The sequence below is a fragment of the Melospiza georgiana genome, chromosome 6 (assembly GCF_028018845.1).
Source record: "Melospiza georgiana isolate bMelGeo1 chromosome 6, bMelGeo1.pri, whole genome shotgun sequence".
Classification (NCBI taxonomy): domain Eukaryota; kingdom Metazoa; phylum Chordata; class Aves; order Passeriformes; family Passerellidae; genus Melospiza; species Melospiza georgiana.
The window spans coordinates 23676897-23692018 of NC_080435.1; the positions used below are offsets into that span (position 1 = coordinate 23676897).

A 15122-nucleotide genomic window follows, 5' to 3' on the forward strand; every position below is an offset into this window, starting at 1 on the left:
CAGCCAGACTGTGGTTTATCTGTTTCTGGTGTCCATATCCATTCTCTCAGGACACAATTCCCACCCTTCCAAACTAAATTTCCTGACTTGGAGCATTAATACTCTCCATCCAGGAAAGGAGGGCTGGTGTAAAGCCTCGTGCTTTGCCTTCTCACACAACAGTTAAATGGGAAAGGGAGGGAAAAATTGCAATCACCAAGTGAGGTTCTGAGGCCAGCCTTGCTTGGACAGGTCCCTCAGGGCAGTGGAAATGTGACAGTCACAGTGTGAGCCATTCTGCAGCCAAAAACTCCCTTTGTACTCCTGGAGATGGATTTCTGGTGGGACTCACTCATCTCCAAGTGGGTCTCTAAAGCTGCTCAAACACCAGACCTGCCTGGGACATTTTTAGGGAGATGTCTGTACACTCAGAGTACAAGGAGGGCTGGGAACAGAACCTGTCCCACAGGAGAAACTCTTGGATATTTAAGTTTATTTCAAATAAGTGTTCAAAGAAAAAGAAAAAAAAAACAAAATAAAACAGATTTAGTATATATTTGCTTTTCTTAAAAAATGATTCAATGAAATAATTTTATAGATATCTGAGTAGTAATACAGATTTTTATATACAAAATTCCATTTCAAACAATTTACTGTACAAAAGAAAGTATAAGCAACTGTTACTATTCCATGATTTCAGTAAATAATGAAAAATTCAGATAAGTATGTGTTCAGGATATAGTTCCACCATTTACAGGAATGTCAGTATTAAGTTGGGAACACTTTCAGGTCAGTATTTACAGATTAAATCCCCTTCGAGGACGATCCCTAACATTTCTCCTCAGAATAGGTAGTTTGGCTTTCTCCTGGATCTTTTGGGCTACCAAGGAATGAGAGGAAAAACAGGTTTGCAACAAAATGTGTGGACAGAATTCTGCTTGATTTCTCCCCAATCCTATTGCAGTCAGTGGACCTGATCTGGTAAACATTTACTAACCAGGCATTACATTTATGTGGGTATAAACCAGGCAGGATTTGGCCCTACAGCAACATGCTATCATAAGTTACAAATTTTAAAAATAGTGACATTCCTGCAAGTCAAAATACAACAGAAACAAGAGTTAACAAAATATAAGCCCTTTATTAATAAAAATCTTTGGTTGGATCAGTATTTTAAATAAGCATCAAGAATATTTGGTTAATACCATTTTCTTTCTTCCACATAATTTCTCTTTTGGTACCTTCTTTGGACAGACTACAGAAAAATATCAAGTTTATCACATACTTTAAAACAAATAAATATATCAAAAGCTATATATGGCATTCTTTTTAGAGTTCTAGCATTAATCTTTAAATTAGTTTGGCAAAGAAAAAAAAAGAAAGAAAAAAAGAAATAACTAACCTCTTGAAAAGAGTTTGGTTTTGTAACAAACCATACAGTAGTTAGACTTTAAAGAAATCTTTCCTTTTTATTTTCTTCTTCAGTTTTATAATGCAAGTGCCATGGACAAGACAAAGCAATAAAAGAAATTAGGTTAATTGCACCAATATTATTTGGAAGTGCAGTTTATCGGTCAACAAAGCAAAACAAAAACATATTATGCTTAAAAAGAGCTGTACTGATGGGATTTAGCTAGTCATGGTAAGTAAGGATTTCAGACTTATGCTTCAGGGAAAAGCTCCTTGTACAAAAGACAGAGGATTTTAAGACAAAAGAAAAGTCCTGTAACTAGCTGAAGGTCTGGTCCTGTCGCCCCAGTGCAGGCAAAGCTTCCACCAAAGACAGCAAGTGGGATGCATTTGGGATTTCCTCCTCTGGCACAGCCTCTGGGAAGTGCCAGCCAACAGCAGGAAATCTGTGGGAAAAGCTGGCTGTGAAACACGGGGGCAAGCACTCCCTTCTCCTGCTCCAGAGGGCTACAGGGAAAAGCCAGGCTGGGGCAGGGATGTGCTGAAACACCAGGGAAAAGGGAATTTCCTCAGCAACAGCAGCTTGTGAGTGCTTGGCAGGGCAGTGAGAGTCATTGGAGCTCTCTGTGTGCTCATTAGCTCAGGGCATTTAATAAATGCTCCGTGACCATGGGCCTGCTGGGAGGATCTCTGCAATTGTGCTGCTGCTGCTGCTGCCAAGAAAGCACTGCCCAGAATCCCTGTGCTGATGTTTCCAGAGGCAGTGGTGCCTCAGGGAGGGTCTGGAGGCTGCCACAAGTCCCCCCCACATCTTTGGGACTCCAAAGCTCAGACTCACAAAGCTAAACCCAGCCTTGGGAAGCAAGTCAGTCTGGAAGGCTTTATGGAATACTAGGGAATACTGATTTTGCATATCATTTAGCAAGCTACCCCATGGACCATCAAACCTGGCTTTCCAAAAATAGTTCCAACTAGCATTATTATTATTATAATGAATTCAAATTTACCTTTATTTCATTAGCTAATTGATAGGCTAAGATCAGATTCTCAGAGAATATCTCTAGCAAGATTGTCCTAAGTACCTGCATTTCTTAATGCACGCCAACGTCGATAGTGCTACCTCAGGATGAAATACAGAAACTCCCTGCATTACTGCTTGTGCAAAAGAAAAAACAAAACAAAACAAAACCCCAACATTGTCAGAAATAGAACGTGGTCCTCCATGTTTGCAAGAAGGGCATTTCTCACAAAGATGGGAGCGAAATGGCAGCACATCCTTCAACATGCACCGGGGTGTCCGTACCGGAGTCCTGCCCTTGGCGCCATGGCTTTTGTCTCTGGAATGCCCCGACAGCCTCAGCTCCCTCTCTCCTAAACGTCCAGAGGATAGGAATGGCAGGAGGACAAGCTCCCACTGCGGCTCCTCGAGAGCCTGGGGCTGTGGTTGTTGCAGTTTTCCCCTTTTCTCTTGTCCTTGTCTTTCCAGGTTTCCAGCATCTGCAGCTTGCCTTGCTCTTCCCTCATGAAGACCTCCACCATGAGAACTTTCTCCTTGTGAATCTGCTGACTAATGTCCTTGGGAATGTCTGGGATAATCCAGTCAACAAATTCACTCATGAACATGACCAAGTTCTGAAAATGAAGTTGTGAGAAAGTGTCAGTGGGGCCAAATTAAAGGGTGGCTGTAGGGAAAGGAGAGGGCACTTAGGAAGGAAAAATGAAGAGAGGACAGCATTTGAGTTGGACTATGAGACCAAATTCCCTTCAACTGCTTTGTGCATGCTAGAAGTAGAGAAATACATCAGGTATTGATTGACCTCTATGATTTCTGTACCAATCCTGACACTGCAGCCACTTAGAAATCGAAAGGAATTTGCAATTGGTGAGTGGCTTGTGAGATTTACATCAGGAAGGCAGACACAAATACAAGTGGTTAAAATGGTAAAAGTTGGTAAAATACATTCCAATTGAAAATTTTTCTAATTGAAAAACTTTGATTCAAGGAAAGGGTGGTCTTTCCCAAAAAGATATTTTTTTATCAAAAAAACCCAATAAAAGTTTTGAAACAAGTTATTCAGATAAGGCAGACTTAAAACATCTGTGTCACAATAAGTAGCATCACTTAATTAAATAATGTCTTTTTTAGCTGTGATTAAATAATGTCTTTTAAGAACAAATCACAAGATTTTGGCCTCTTATTCAGATACACAGTGAACCTGAACTTGGAAAATTTTGAAAATCTCATTTCTTGGCTAGCTCTAAAAATGATTTTAGGTTAAATTTATGCTGCTTCAGTGAAATTGTTGATGTCCTACAGGAGAAATTGGTGGAACCTAATTAGTATCAGCCTTGTGCTTTGCTGGTCTCTAAGGTCATTAAATTGTTCTGCATCAAACCAGCTCAAGGAATCCCTGGGGATGAATTTTTCCACTGAGGATATACCAATGCCTGGGTGGGTGGGACAAAGAGGGTGATGAAGATGGGCAAATTTCTTTGGCTTTTCCATGAAACAACTGAGAAAGAAGATATTTCTTTGGCCCAATAACTTATTTCCAAGTGCCTGCAGTGTCACCTACCTGGAAAACTATCACAAATGCCAATCTTGCTGCTAGGACAGCCCAGAAATCCTTTGAAATGTCATATTTGTTTTCAGACCAGGGGGGTTCTCTATAATCTTTGTACCTGCAAAACAAGACTCAGCAAATCAGGGGTGCAATTCAGAAATGTTGGCACAGGAAGGGGTTATTAACAAACAATAAATGGAACTGTTTAAAACAAAGTTCACTGTGTTAATCTCTCAGAAACAAGACACAGATGAAACTCTCCCACAGCCTTCAAATTAGCCTTAAAATTAAAGGTTAATTCATCTTAATACCCTCTGATTACTACATATAATATCAATTTTGCATAACACAGAGTAAACTACACAGCTCAGGTGATTTATTTTAGGATAGGTAAAAAGGCAACATATATTTTTCAAACTAATTTTAAAGACAAAAATACTGGTCTCAGATTCATAGAACATGTTTAACATGTGATTAGCAAAAGGTTGAAGCTAAATTTTGCCCAGTGGAGAGAAGAGAATTTTTCCTTAGCTATGGCTTATAGAAAATCTATGTGTTGATAAACAAGACCAAGAAAAATACATTAAATTCAAAACCACAGCATCCTGTCAATATTTTGAAAGAATTAGGGCTCTGCATTTTCAAATTATTTTAAAATCCTTGGGATAAGGATGGGATTGAAAGAAGACAGAGGCTGGGAGTGGAAAGCAAATAAATCTGGCATTTTGCCTTTGGACCATGATGCCAACACTTCCGTTCTGTGCTGAAACATGTTTGCCAGCCTTGCTTAACCTCTGCCCAGAGAGCAGCAGGAGGAAACCAGGAGAAAGTAAAAGCAAGCAAAGCTACTGTAAATGCAGCTTGGGTTGGTTTTGCTTTCATCTCTGAGCAAATTTTCTGTTTAGAGGTAATTTCACCATATTAACTTGCACTATTCAAATGCATAAAGAATTTAATATAAAATAATACGATTCAAAGGCAAGGTTTTTTACTTGGTCAGTTATGGTGATATTTGTACTATGCATGTATTAAAGTCCTTTTTGTTTCTTTCTCCCCTTGAATATCTCTTCCTTCCTTACTCTCCTCTTCCCCTTCCTCCCTCTGTTGTCCCCTTTTCAGTTTTGCTGGTCTAAGTGCTTTCACTGTCAGATTAGAACTGTCAATTCTAAGAATGTATTAGCTGAAATTGGTAAACACAATTTTCCTTCAAACATGAAAATAGATATGAATTGTCACAGGCATGCAAATTTCTCCTGTGTGATGACACTATAAATAAGTCTTAAGTTCCAGTGCAGATAAGGATGCTACTGCTGTCATCAGGAATTGGGAACTGGACAAAAAAAGGAGGCCTTGGTCATTATATCATGACATGACATCAGAGGGACATAATTTTCTTCCCTTAAAGCACCATTGTGCTGTTTATCATTATCTGTCTCCTTTCCTGGAAAAAGGAATCCATAATAATAAAAATCTTTGCATGGACAAGCTCTGAATTTAATTAACAATAATCTCCATTTCCCAAAATAAGCATTAAATAATATTCAGGTCTGTGGTTACTTAATATGTAAGCAAGATGTTCAAGGCAAAGCAAGATGTTCAAGGCAATGGATCCACCTTATATAAAAGGCTAGCAAGGTGCTAAAAAGGTATTGAAAATACAAAGACTCTGCCCCAGGAATGTAAGAATTTGCCACATTCTCAGCCAGCTGTGAAAACACTTGGCATTAGTGATCATTCAAGAGAGTACCTGCATATCTGAACCTCGTAGCCAAGATCCAGGGGGTCGTTGGGAGCTGTTCCTGCTTGGAAATCGCTGACATTAAAAGAGGATAGTGTATGGTTGACGAAGCCATGCATGGTGCCATTCTCACTGTACATGTACAGGTACACGAGGCGTGGAATGAAGTCGGATGTGAATGAGATCACAAATGCCTGAGCCACAAGAGTAGAGAGTGAGCGCGGTGCCCAGGCAGAGCTTCACTTCATCACATCCTCAACCATGACTTGCCCAAACCACTCACACCACACTCAGGGGAGCCCAAGGGCCCTGAGAGTGGAGCATTCACTGCACCAGCAAGGGATTGCTCACTGCCCGCTCTCCTGAGGTGCAGCGTATTCCCTGGAGCAGTGCTACGCCAGCTGAGGTGTCCGTGTGGGCGACAACCTGGGCCCCCAAAAATGGAGCAGCTGCACCCCCCAGCACCAGGGGAGAGCTACCACAGCTCTGCTTCCCTGTGTCCCCGTCACAGCTTCTCCCTGTTGCCTTGGACAAGGCCCAATTGATTGATTTCCAGCTGCTTTTCCGTCCTGCAAACAACCCACGGTGATTTGACTCTTCAAAGTCTCATTGCATTGAAAAATGTTAATTGTGTGTGGTGCTTAACTTCATCAGGATAAAAGGATGAGAGACTGAGCCCAGTTTTATTTTTATGGCCACAGAAGTTGCATTCCATCCAGTTATTTAAAATTTTCTGAAAATATCGTGGGGAAAAGGCACAGCAGTCAATTGGGCTGAGTTCCTCATGACTTTAGCCTTCCTCATTTATTATCATTATGAAACATTGCCACTGGCATAAATCTCATGTACATGTGGAACAAACAGTACAAAATGTTTTACTTATTTTATGGTAAAGAGAAGCGGTACATTGATCAAAGAGGGAAAACTAACACTGAGTATTGGCGAGGAAAGACTACACGACTACACAGAACAAAAGAGAAAAGCAGAGAAATTATTTCCAAAGGAAAAGAGGAGAAATGGGAAGGACAAACTAAGGCAGCACACCAAAAGAATGGGTTTGCCATAGCACAACAGAACCCTGGGGACAAAATGAAGGGATTTCAAGTCTGGATAATGTAAAAAAAACCCCAAGGGAGTCCATAGCCATGTGGCCATAAGCCCTAAAGAGCCCCTGCTTTGCTGCACTGCAAACATGTTGAATTTCAGCTGGCCTTTGTTTTCATCTTTCCCTCAGCTGAGGTGCAAAGAGGATGATCATTGTTGATGTCTATTCATATAGAATAGTGCAGAAGTACATGCATTAATATATTAAGACCTGCTAAATTTTTGTGAAATGTTGAAATAAACTTTTTTTTTCAGGATTATCCAAGCTCTCTGAGTAGAAGCTTGAGGGCAGATCAATGGAGGGATTCTGCACTCTGAGGAGCTGAACTTGTTCTCACCTTACCCAAAATAGCATTGAAATGAAAAAATACATCTTTTGCTACTGAGAGTATTTCAAAAGAGTAAAAGTAAGCAGCTGTGGTCATATTTGTTTGAAGGACAGAACTGTTTTACAAAAACATTCTGGAAAAAAGCAGCAGTGACTACTTACTACTTTATATTATTGCTCCTGCCATCACAGCTTGAAAATAAACACAGCAACTCATCCTCAAATATTTCCAAAAATTTCTCAATCATATACTTTCACTTGATTGAAGGGATTTTGTACTGAAATAAAACTAATGGAGCAGAATGGAAAAGCCAGCCTATTGAATTCAAATTTAAGTCATGCTGATTTACTTACGTTTATGATGACAGCAAGCTTTCCAATACCTCTGAGGATATTATACCAGATTCCTGAGGAAGGAGACAAACATGTAAATGCTGTTCTAGTCCTTAAAATGAGATTAATTACATCTGCAGTTAACAGAGTTGGGAGCATGTATGATTGTGCTGAGCTAGTTATATTTTAAATAGAAAAAGAACAAATTATAAAAAGTTAATTCAATGGCTTGTAAGCAAAAGGAGTCCAACTGTGTTTTGGAACCTATTTTTTTCAGGTTTTGAAGAATGGGGTTGAACTGCAATGAGTTGCAATTAACACATCCTCAGAAACAAAAAATAATCAAAACCCCACCACAATCAAAAAAGTCAACATCACTCTCCCAATCAATTCCACCAGCAATCTGAACCTGCAGCATAAATCAGGGAGGCACAACAAAACACCCCTAAAGCAAAGTCATGGCAAAACATGATGTGTCCTTCAAGTCTGGGATGATCCCTAGGGCACAAGGATGAGCCCAAAGAAAAACTCTGCCTGTACTGCAGCAGAATGAACTTAGAGTTTAATAACAGATAAACTTCTGCTCTTGCTGCTTGGCTCTGTAACAAGGACAGTTATTTTATTTCTACTTTTATTTTTATTGTAATGAGCTTTTGATTCATAAGGAAGCACCATTTGGAAGAAGCAGCACCTCATTACAAACACTCATAGGTGTGAGCCCCCTTTAAGGGCAGGACTGGGCTCTTGTCCCCACACAGCCGCAGAGCCCAGCTCCAGCTCCATCCACTGCAGTTTGCACCCTTCTGACCTTCCTGCTGAGTACGGACAGAGGGATCCATCTACCCACAGGCTTTTGAGTCTCCTCTCATTCCCAAGAGTATTTCTGAGGCCAGTGCAGAGTTGTTAAATGCGGAAATTTTTGCTTCTGCACGAAAACTGCATTGCCAAGAAGGGCTGTTGATGTCAGAACTGTGTGAGATATTTTGCTATTGCATTGATCATTTTGATTTAAAAAGTGGTAATATTTACTTAATGAAATATTCATCTGAATTTAAAGCTTTGGTCTTCCCATTTTAAAGGTAAAGCCTCAATAAATTATGACAATTCAGAGGTAGGCCACAGCTGAATGTTTTGACTTTTCCTATAAATATCTCCCTGTTATTGAAACTAGCTGAGCATAACAATATCCTGCCATCAATCCAGGAATAAACAAACAGGGATACAATAACAATATCCACTTACCTATATCCTTTGCTCTCACTGCTACCGGTCTCCTCAGCTCAGTAACAAATTTTTTGGCATCCAGACGGATTTCAATGATGTTGTTCAATAAAGCAAACAAAGGTGCCAGAGGGAAGGAGGCAACAAACAAAGTTACAAACCCAAACTGGATAACTGGAAAGAAAAAGAAAACATTTCAGTGCCTGTTGTCAGTATTTACCAAATGCACCCATCACCACATCAGTGCCAGTCCCTAAATTCTGATGAGGTGATGACTTCTGGGAGACTCAATCCCATTTTCTGTGTGCAAACAGGCACAGTTTGCATGATGGCTGCTCTATTTGGGTATGGAAGGCCCAGTTGCCACCTTGTAAAAGGCAAGGCAATAGTAACCAGAAGGATGGGGAAGCTCCTAAAACAATTTTTCCGTGGGCAAAGCTGGCACAGGAGTCACCTGAAGGAGTGGGATTATGGCAGTGACCATGCTGGCTCTACCTACGCTTGCCATGTTCCACCTGGCAGGTTTTTGGCCTTCACTGGAAGCTATGGAAAGGACATGGCTGATTCCTGCCTCTTCCAGGAATAACTTGCTTCCTATAACCTGGGATCATATTTGCTTTTTGTATGGATGTCATGGTCATCCTGGTACTGCCAGTGCCCATCTTTCTCCTGTTACTTCCAAATGCTGATCTCAGTAACAGCATCTTTTCTTATTTTTAGGAACTGGCAGCATGGCCATTCAGTTTGTCCCACTGAATTCCCATCTGCTTCAAGTACTCTGAACATCAAGGTCACCAGATATTCTAATTTATCTCACTCAACATGACATACTACTTGAAAAAAAAATTCTATGCGATCTGTCAAGTACAACCAGGTCTACAGACAAGCACTGCTCTCAGAAGATTTAGTTCAGATATCAGATAAAAGACCCTGGTGTGGAAATAATCAAATCTGAACTAACTTACTTCCAGTGAAGGGTTCAACTGATGGTAAAATATGCCTCACAATCTCAAGTAGATGCCACTTAATCATTTGCATTTGAAACTTGACAGTGATATGTTACATGGCTTGAAAGAAAAGATCTAAAATATCATTCTACAGTAAGGGGCTTGCAAACGGCAGAGAGCACAATTCAGCCCTCCAGCAGCCAGGGTTGGCTGAAACATGCTCCAGTCCAACTGAACACGTTAATAATTCAGTTATCTCATATCCACTGTCTGCTGAATGTACAGTTCAAAAAGCTCAGCTCTCCATCCCAATTAGTCACAATAATTACAGTTTAAAATGCCTTCTTTCCACCTCACTCACTCATTTCCATGTACTCAGGGGTGAGTCCAGCAAAGGGCTCCAGGTTATAGTCCACTTCATAGCGCTGCTTTTTCTTCATGTGCTCTTCATGGTCTAGAGAACGCCGACGCTTCAATTTCAAGTATCGTATAAACTTCTTCATTTTTCTGAGGGAAATGGAGACAATTCGCTGAGCACTCCATTCTGCTCACTCAGTGCTCATTTCTCAGTTGTTCTGCATTGCCAGGCACAATAATTAAAACAGGAAAGTACAGAAGTTGCTACTTACGGGATGCCAATCTCAAACAAATTGTTCTGGATCAGCTGCTTGCCCAACATGATAATACTGAGCTGGATACACAACTCCATTAGGCAACCTCCTGGGGCACACTGGGGTGAACAAAAGAGAGGTCAGTCAGAACATCTCCTCTACCCCATCCATCCAATATGATCCCAAAGAGGATAGAAATTCAATTACCTCTTCCATTCGGAAGGAATGGAAAATGTAGACGTAGTCGCCTGGACGTCCAACAAATCTAGGGCACAACGAGTTAAAAACATCAGACGGATTTTATACTTTCAATATTTGATTCCTAGAATAATTTATGCCATACTCCATGCCTCTGAGTGGGACCACCTGATGTTTAGTCCTGAAAAGGCCTCCAAGAAGCTGAAACTGAATAGCCTTTTCATCACTCACCGGCCCTTGAAGAAAGCCACGTAGAAAATGGGGGTGTAGGCATTGACAAATTTCAGCAGGAAAGCCTTGAAAATCAGCCGCTCCTCGAAGTTCTTGTCGGTCTTTGGTACCTCTGGAACCAATGGGACATGGATGAGAAACGTTAAGGAATTATCCTACCTGGAATAATTTCAAGATCTTATAAATGTGGGTTTTGGAGAACATCATCACATCATTTGTTTAAAAGCCCCCTTTTAAACAAAGGGATATATATGTACAGTGCTATATATATGTATATATATAAAAGCAGTATGGCTGCACTGAGGTCAGTGGTCAATCTGCTGAGGATCCCACCAGTCAGACACGTTGTAATGGGAATTCCAATTTAGTTCCACACTTGCCTGACCTTCATGACAATCATTTGTAGGTGCGAAAAACTTGACCTGAAAAGATTCCTGGACCTTTGGTTACTGACAATTTCTTGGAAATAATAATAATAATAATAATAATAATAATAATAATAATAATAATAATAATAAAAGTTCCACAGTGGAATTTTAGGCACAAATGTGCCTACTCAAGATCCCCAGTGATCTGAGTGCTCAGATTTGACCCCCTTGTGGCGAGCTGAGGTTCCAACGCACCGATCTGCGTGAGCCACCTGGCGATGCAGCCGTACACCTCATCCAGGATGATGATGACCACCAGGTTGATGATGACAGCGGTGGCGGTGACGGTGACGCGCACGCTGGAGCGCCCCGAGGGCGTGGAGCTGATGGCCAGGGCGGCGGCCGTGGAGATCCTGTAGATGATCACCCCGAACACGATGGCGAACGTCAGCCCAACCTGCCAGGAAGAATCGCCCAAAACCTTACCAAAGGTTTGCCTTCCAATTCTTTGTTTGGGATTTAGAAATAACCTTAAAAATGGGATCTGTGGGCCACACCCAAGTCCACCCAATACTGCATTAAGGCCTTGATGAACTGTGGGAAAGGAGTCCCCTTTTTTACTTAAAAATCACAGGAAAAAGAATGGCACTGGGATGCCACAATCACAGGCAAAAGGCTTTTTTTTTAAAAGGCACCAAAATGTAAACTCCACGCTTATCAGCATTAAAAAATACTACATATTACTAAGAAATAAATTCTAAAATACTTTATATTACTAATGAATATAAGTAATGATTGTAATTAATAAATACTAATATGAAAAGTATATTTCAGCAGTATATACACATGGTATTTCCTTTGTGAGAAACAAAAAATATTGTTTAATTGAAACAAATATTCCAAATTTGAAACAAATACTCCATTTTAAACAATGGAGTATTTCAGCTTCACTCTACATGCCAGCCTTCAAATCCCTTAGACAGGCTCACTGTGCTCTCATAATCACTAAGTGAAATTAAATCTGATTAAATCAACACACTTCCTGGCTCAGTAAAATCTCTCTCAATTTTTCATTGCTTAAATAAAGGAATGAGTTTAAAACATGGTTCTCAAAAGATACTGGATTCTTCAGCTGAGCATAAGAGATTTGTTGCATTTCTGTTCCCTGAAAATACAAATATTTAAAAAACTTAACCTTAAACCAAAATACCTACAGCAAAAAACCAAAATAATTGACTTAGTCTGGGAAATTCTACCTTTGGAAAGGGTTTAGGCTTTTTTCACTATATCTGCCAATCTGTTCCATGACTTGAATTATTATTGTTTCTGTCAACATTTGTTTTAAATGCTGATGCTTTATCAGCAAATGGAAGAAGGCTGTTCTCATCATTATTTTACATTTTCCTTGAATTAAGTGCTCTGTTTGCAATTCTCTTGTTGGATGGTATAGCTCCAAATTTGACTGATTTATTAAAAATCATTGCAATTATGATTCCAACTGGCAAGATCAGTTATTTCCTAAAGTTTGACTATAAAAATGATGTTGGTCTCTACTTTCTGAGAGGGCTCTCTGTACTTTTTAAGCTTCATCCCATCAATGGTGTGGGAATTTCCATTTCTATGTCCTCACTTTCCCCTCCCCTAGTTTAGTAATCTTTTATGTTTATTGGAAAAAGACAGCAAAGTAGAAATTCAAGCTCTTGCAAAGATTTCAGATCATGAACCAATAAAATGCTTGAATTTTTTCACTGGAAAAAAGCCATTTTGAACTACACCCACCTGATAAAGTTTCCTATCACTTCTCTTCCATACAATGTTTCAGTAACAAAAAATTTCAGGTTTTGCCAGGTGATGCTTACCATGAAGATGATGCCAACAAAATTGGTTAAATAGGCTGGAAAACGATCCTTCCATGTCAGCTTCTCTTTATCCGTCTAAAGTTTTTTTTGGTGGGAAAAAGAAAAAGGTACATTTGATAAAGAAGGAGAGTGTGATTCTGCACATGTGATGAGAACAGAGAGGGGGAAGAAAAGGCTGGCAAAACCACAACCAGTTAGAAGATGCAGACACAGTGTTTATAGGCACAATTCCACACAGGCAAATTGTTTACTCCGTATCCAGGTTCAGACTGGTCAAGTGCCTGTGCTAGGAGTATAAATAAACCAGATTTTTCTGTGTACTTTTTGAAGGAAACATGCAAATAGGTTGTCATAAACCATAAAGTAAGGTCTCTCTTGCTGTTAAATATTTTCTTTTGCTTTCCCTACAAAAATCCTCCTCCTTCCTTCCCCCTTCCACAGTTAATATTTGCAGCTCTGCTGTTGCACCACTGGCTCCACTGAAATACAGATTTAAGCATTAAATGAATTAATGCTACAGAGTAGCTCCAAGGTGAACACTCAGTTGACAGGGAAGATTAGGTTTTGATGTGTGGCAAGACTTAAAGTTCCTTTTGATATGAGTGACTTTTAATTTTACCTGGCTATTCCTATGATATTCAATGGACTACAATAATAGGAATTATAGAAGGGGGGGCTGGAATGAGGTGGTCTTTAAGGTCCTTTCCAACCCAAACCATTTTGTCATTTTCTATATAACAACTCTGTATATTCTCTGTATTCCCTAAACCCAGTCAATCAGCCACTGCCTGAATTTTGGCTACAAAATATTAATTTAGAAGAGCTTTGCTCCTCTGGAGTCCTTCACAAACTTGGATGCCGGGAATTGTTTTGAAACACAGAAAATCAACAGCAAAAGGAACATCTCAGAGGATGATGCACACGTTGTAATGCACGTAAAAATATTGCTCAAATTCTATTTTTATGACATGCACGCTGTCTCAGGGAAGTGCAAGCGGCTCTTTCAGCACATGGCCCATGCTCCTCTGCAAAACATAACATCCAGGATGGGAAATCTAAGATTAGCCATGCAGTGCCATTCCCAACTCATGGAGCAGTGTCCCAAAAAATGCTGAAGGAATGAGGCAAGGAAGGGGAAGAAACCCAGAACTGAATGTGAATATTAAACAAAAGTTCAACAGCCAAAACCAAATTGATTTGTGTCTTCCATAATTACTCATAATTTGAGTTTCTTCATAAGTTTGTATAAAAAGAACCAATTTCACCCCAGCCATGACTTTCTTAACTCTTTGTCTCCATTTGTTTGCTGTCTCTTCTGGAAAATATCGGTGCTTCTGATGAGCAGTCAAAGGAAACAGAAAAGGATTGGGAAATATGGAATTACAAAGCACTGCTAGAATAATTCCAGTAATTAATTCCATATTCTCTACTGACACACCACTTTAGCACAAGTGAATGCTCTGTTAGCTTGGTTAAGGCTTTGTGTTTCAGCTTTAAGTTAATAAAATATAACAGCAAGAAAAGATAAATGCTTGCCCCAAATCCTAGGGAACATCAGGCAATCCTGCAAATGATATTCCCTTTTTAATATAGGATTGTGCTCTGCTTTATATTTTATGAGGTGTAAAGAATGTGCAGATTTTTTTCCTTTAATTTTTGTTGTTTTTTTTTTTTTAATTAAGTTTCTCTTGAAAAACTACAAGCAATTTTGGTTTAGCTTTAGATATTTTTTCTTTAAGAAGGTTTTCAAGTGTTACAACTGTCGAATTTGAACTTTAACACACTAGATCCCAATAAAAGATAACCACCAAGTCTTTCAGAAAAAAAGCCCTCTTTTTCTCACGTTTCCCAAATTAGTAACATCCAAATTGAACACAGCTCAAAAACTTATAAATAGTCTGGTTAAAAAAAAAATCCTTTCTTAATTGCTCAACTTTCATTTTCCAATATTAGAGGGCCACCATTCATTAGTTGTCTGATTAGCCTTCCACATTTAAGATCTGAATTCTGATTATACTCAAAAGTAGAGCAAGTTACAGGTTTTTAATGGAATACAGTAAAGTCTGTATCCAAAATCCTTTACCTAGTCTATCATAGTGCAGCAACCCAAATTGTTTCTCTTCTGCAAGGGATTTTAAAAGGGATTTGATTTGCTTATGGCCCTGAACCACTTACATACAGCATCCTATAGATTAATGGGAACACACCACCAGCAGCTCTGTAGCATCTGT

At 39.6% G+C, this 15122-nt stretch overlaps 1 protein-coding gene across 1 annotated transcript in view; it reads right to left on the bottom strand.

Annotated features, from left to right (window-relative positions):
• Positions 1-669: 669 nt before the first annotated feature.
• ANO1 (anoctamin 1) overlaps positions 670-15122 on the bottom strand; it is a 71028-nt gene continuing 56575 nt past the window's right edge. Inside the window, exons 16-27 of the mRNA XM_058025920.1 lie at positions 14178-14225; positions 12892-12966; positions 11288-11489; positions 10665-10776; positions 10443-10500; positions 10254-10354; positions 9986-10131; positions 8699-8851; positions 7478-7530; positions 5701-5885; positions 3966-4071; positions 670-3021 (exon numbers count right to left, since the gene is read on the bottom strand). Coding sequence (XP_057881903.1) covers positions 2761-3021; positions 3966-4071; positions 5701-5885; positions 7478-7530; positions 8699-8851; positions 9986-10131; positions 10254-10354; positions 10443-10500; positions 10665-10776; positions 11288-11489; positions 12892-12966; positions 14178-14225 — 1500 coding nt within the window. The 3' untranslated portion in view covers positions 670-2760. The remainder of the gene's footprint in view (positions 3022-3965; positions 4072-5700; positions 5886-7477; positions 7531-8698; positions 8852-9985; positions 10132-10253; positions 10355-10442; positions 10501-10664; positions 10777-11287; positions 11490-12891; positions 12967-14177; positions 14226-15122) is intronic.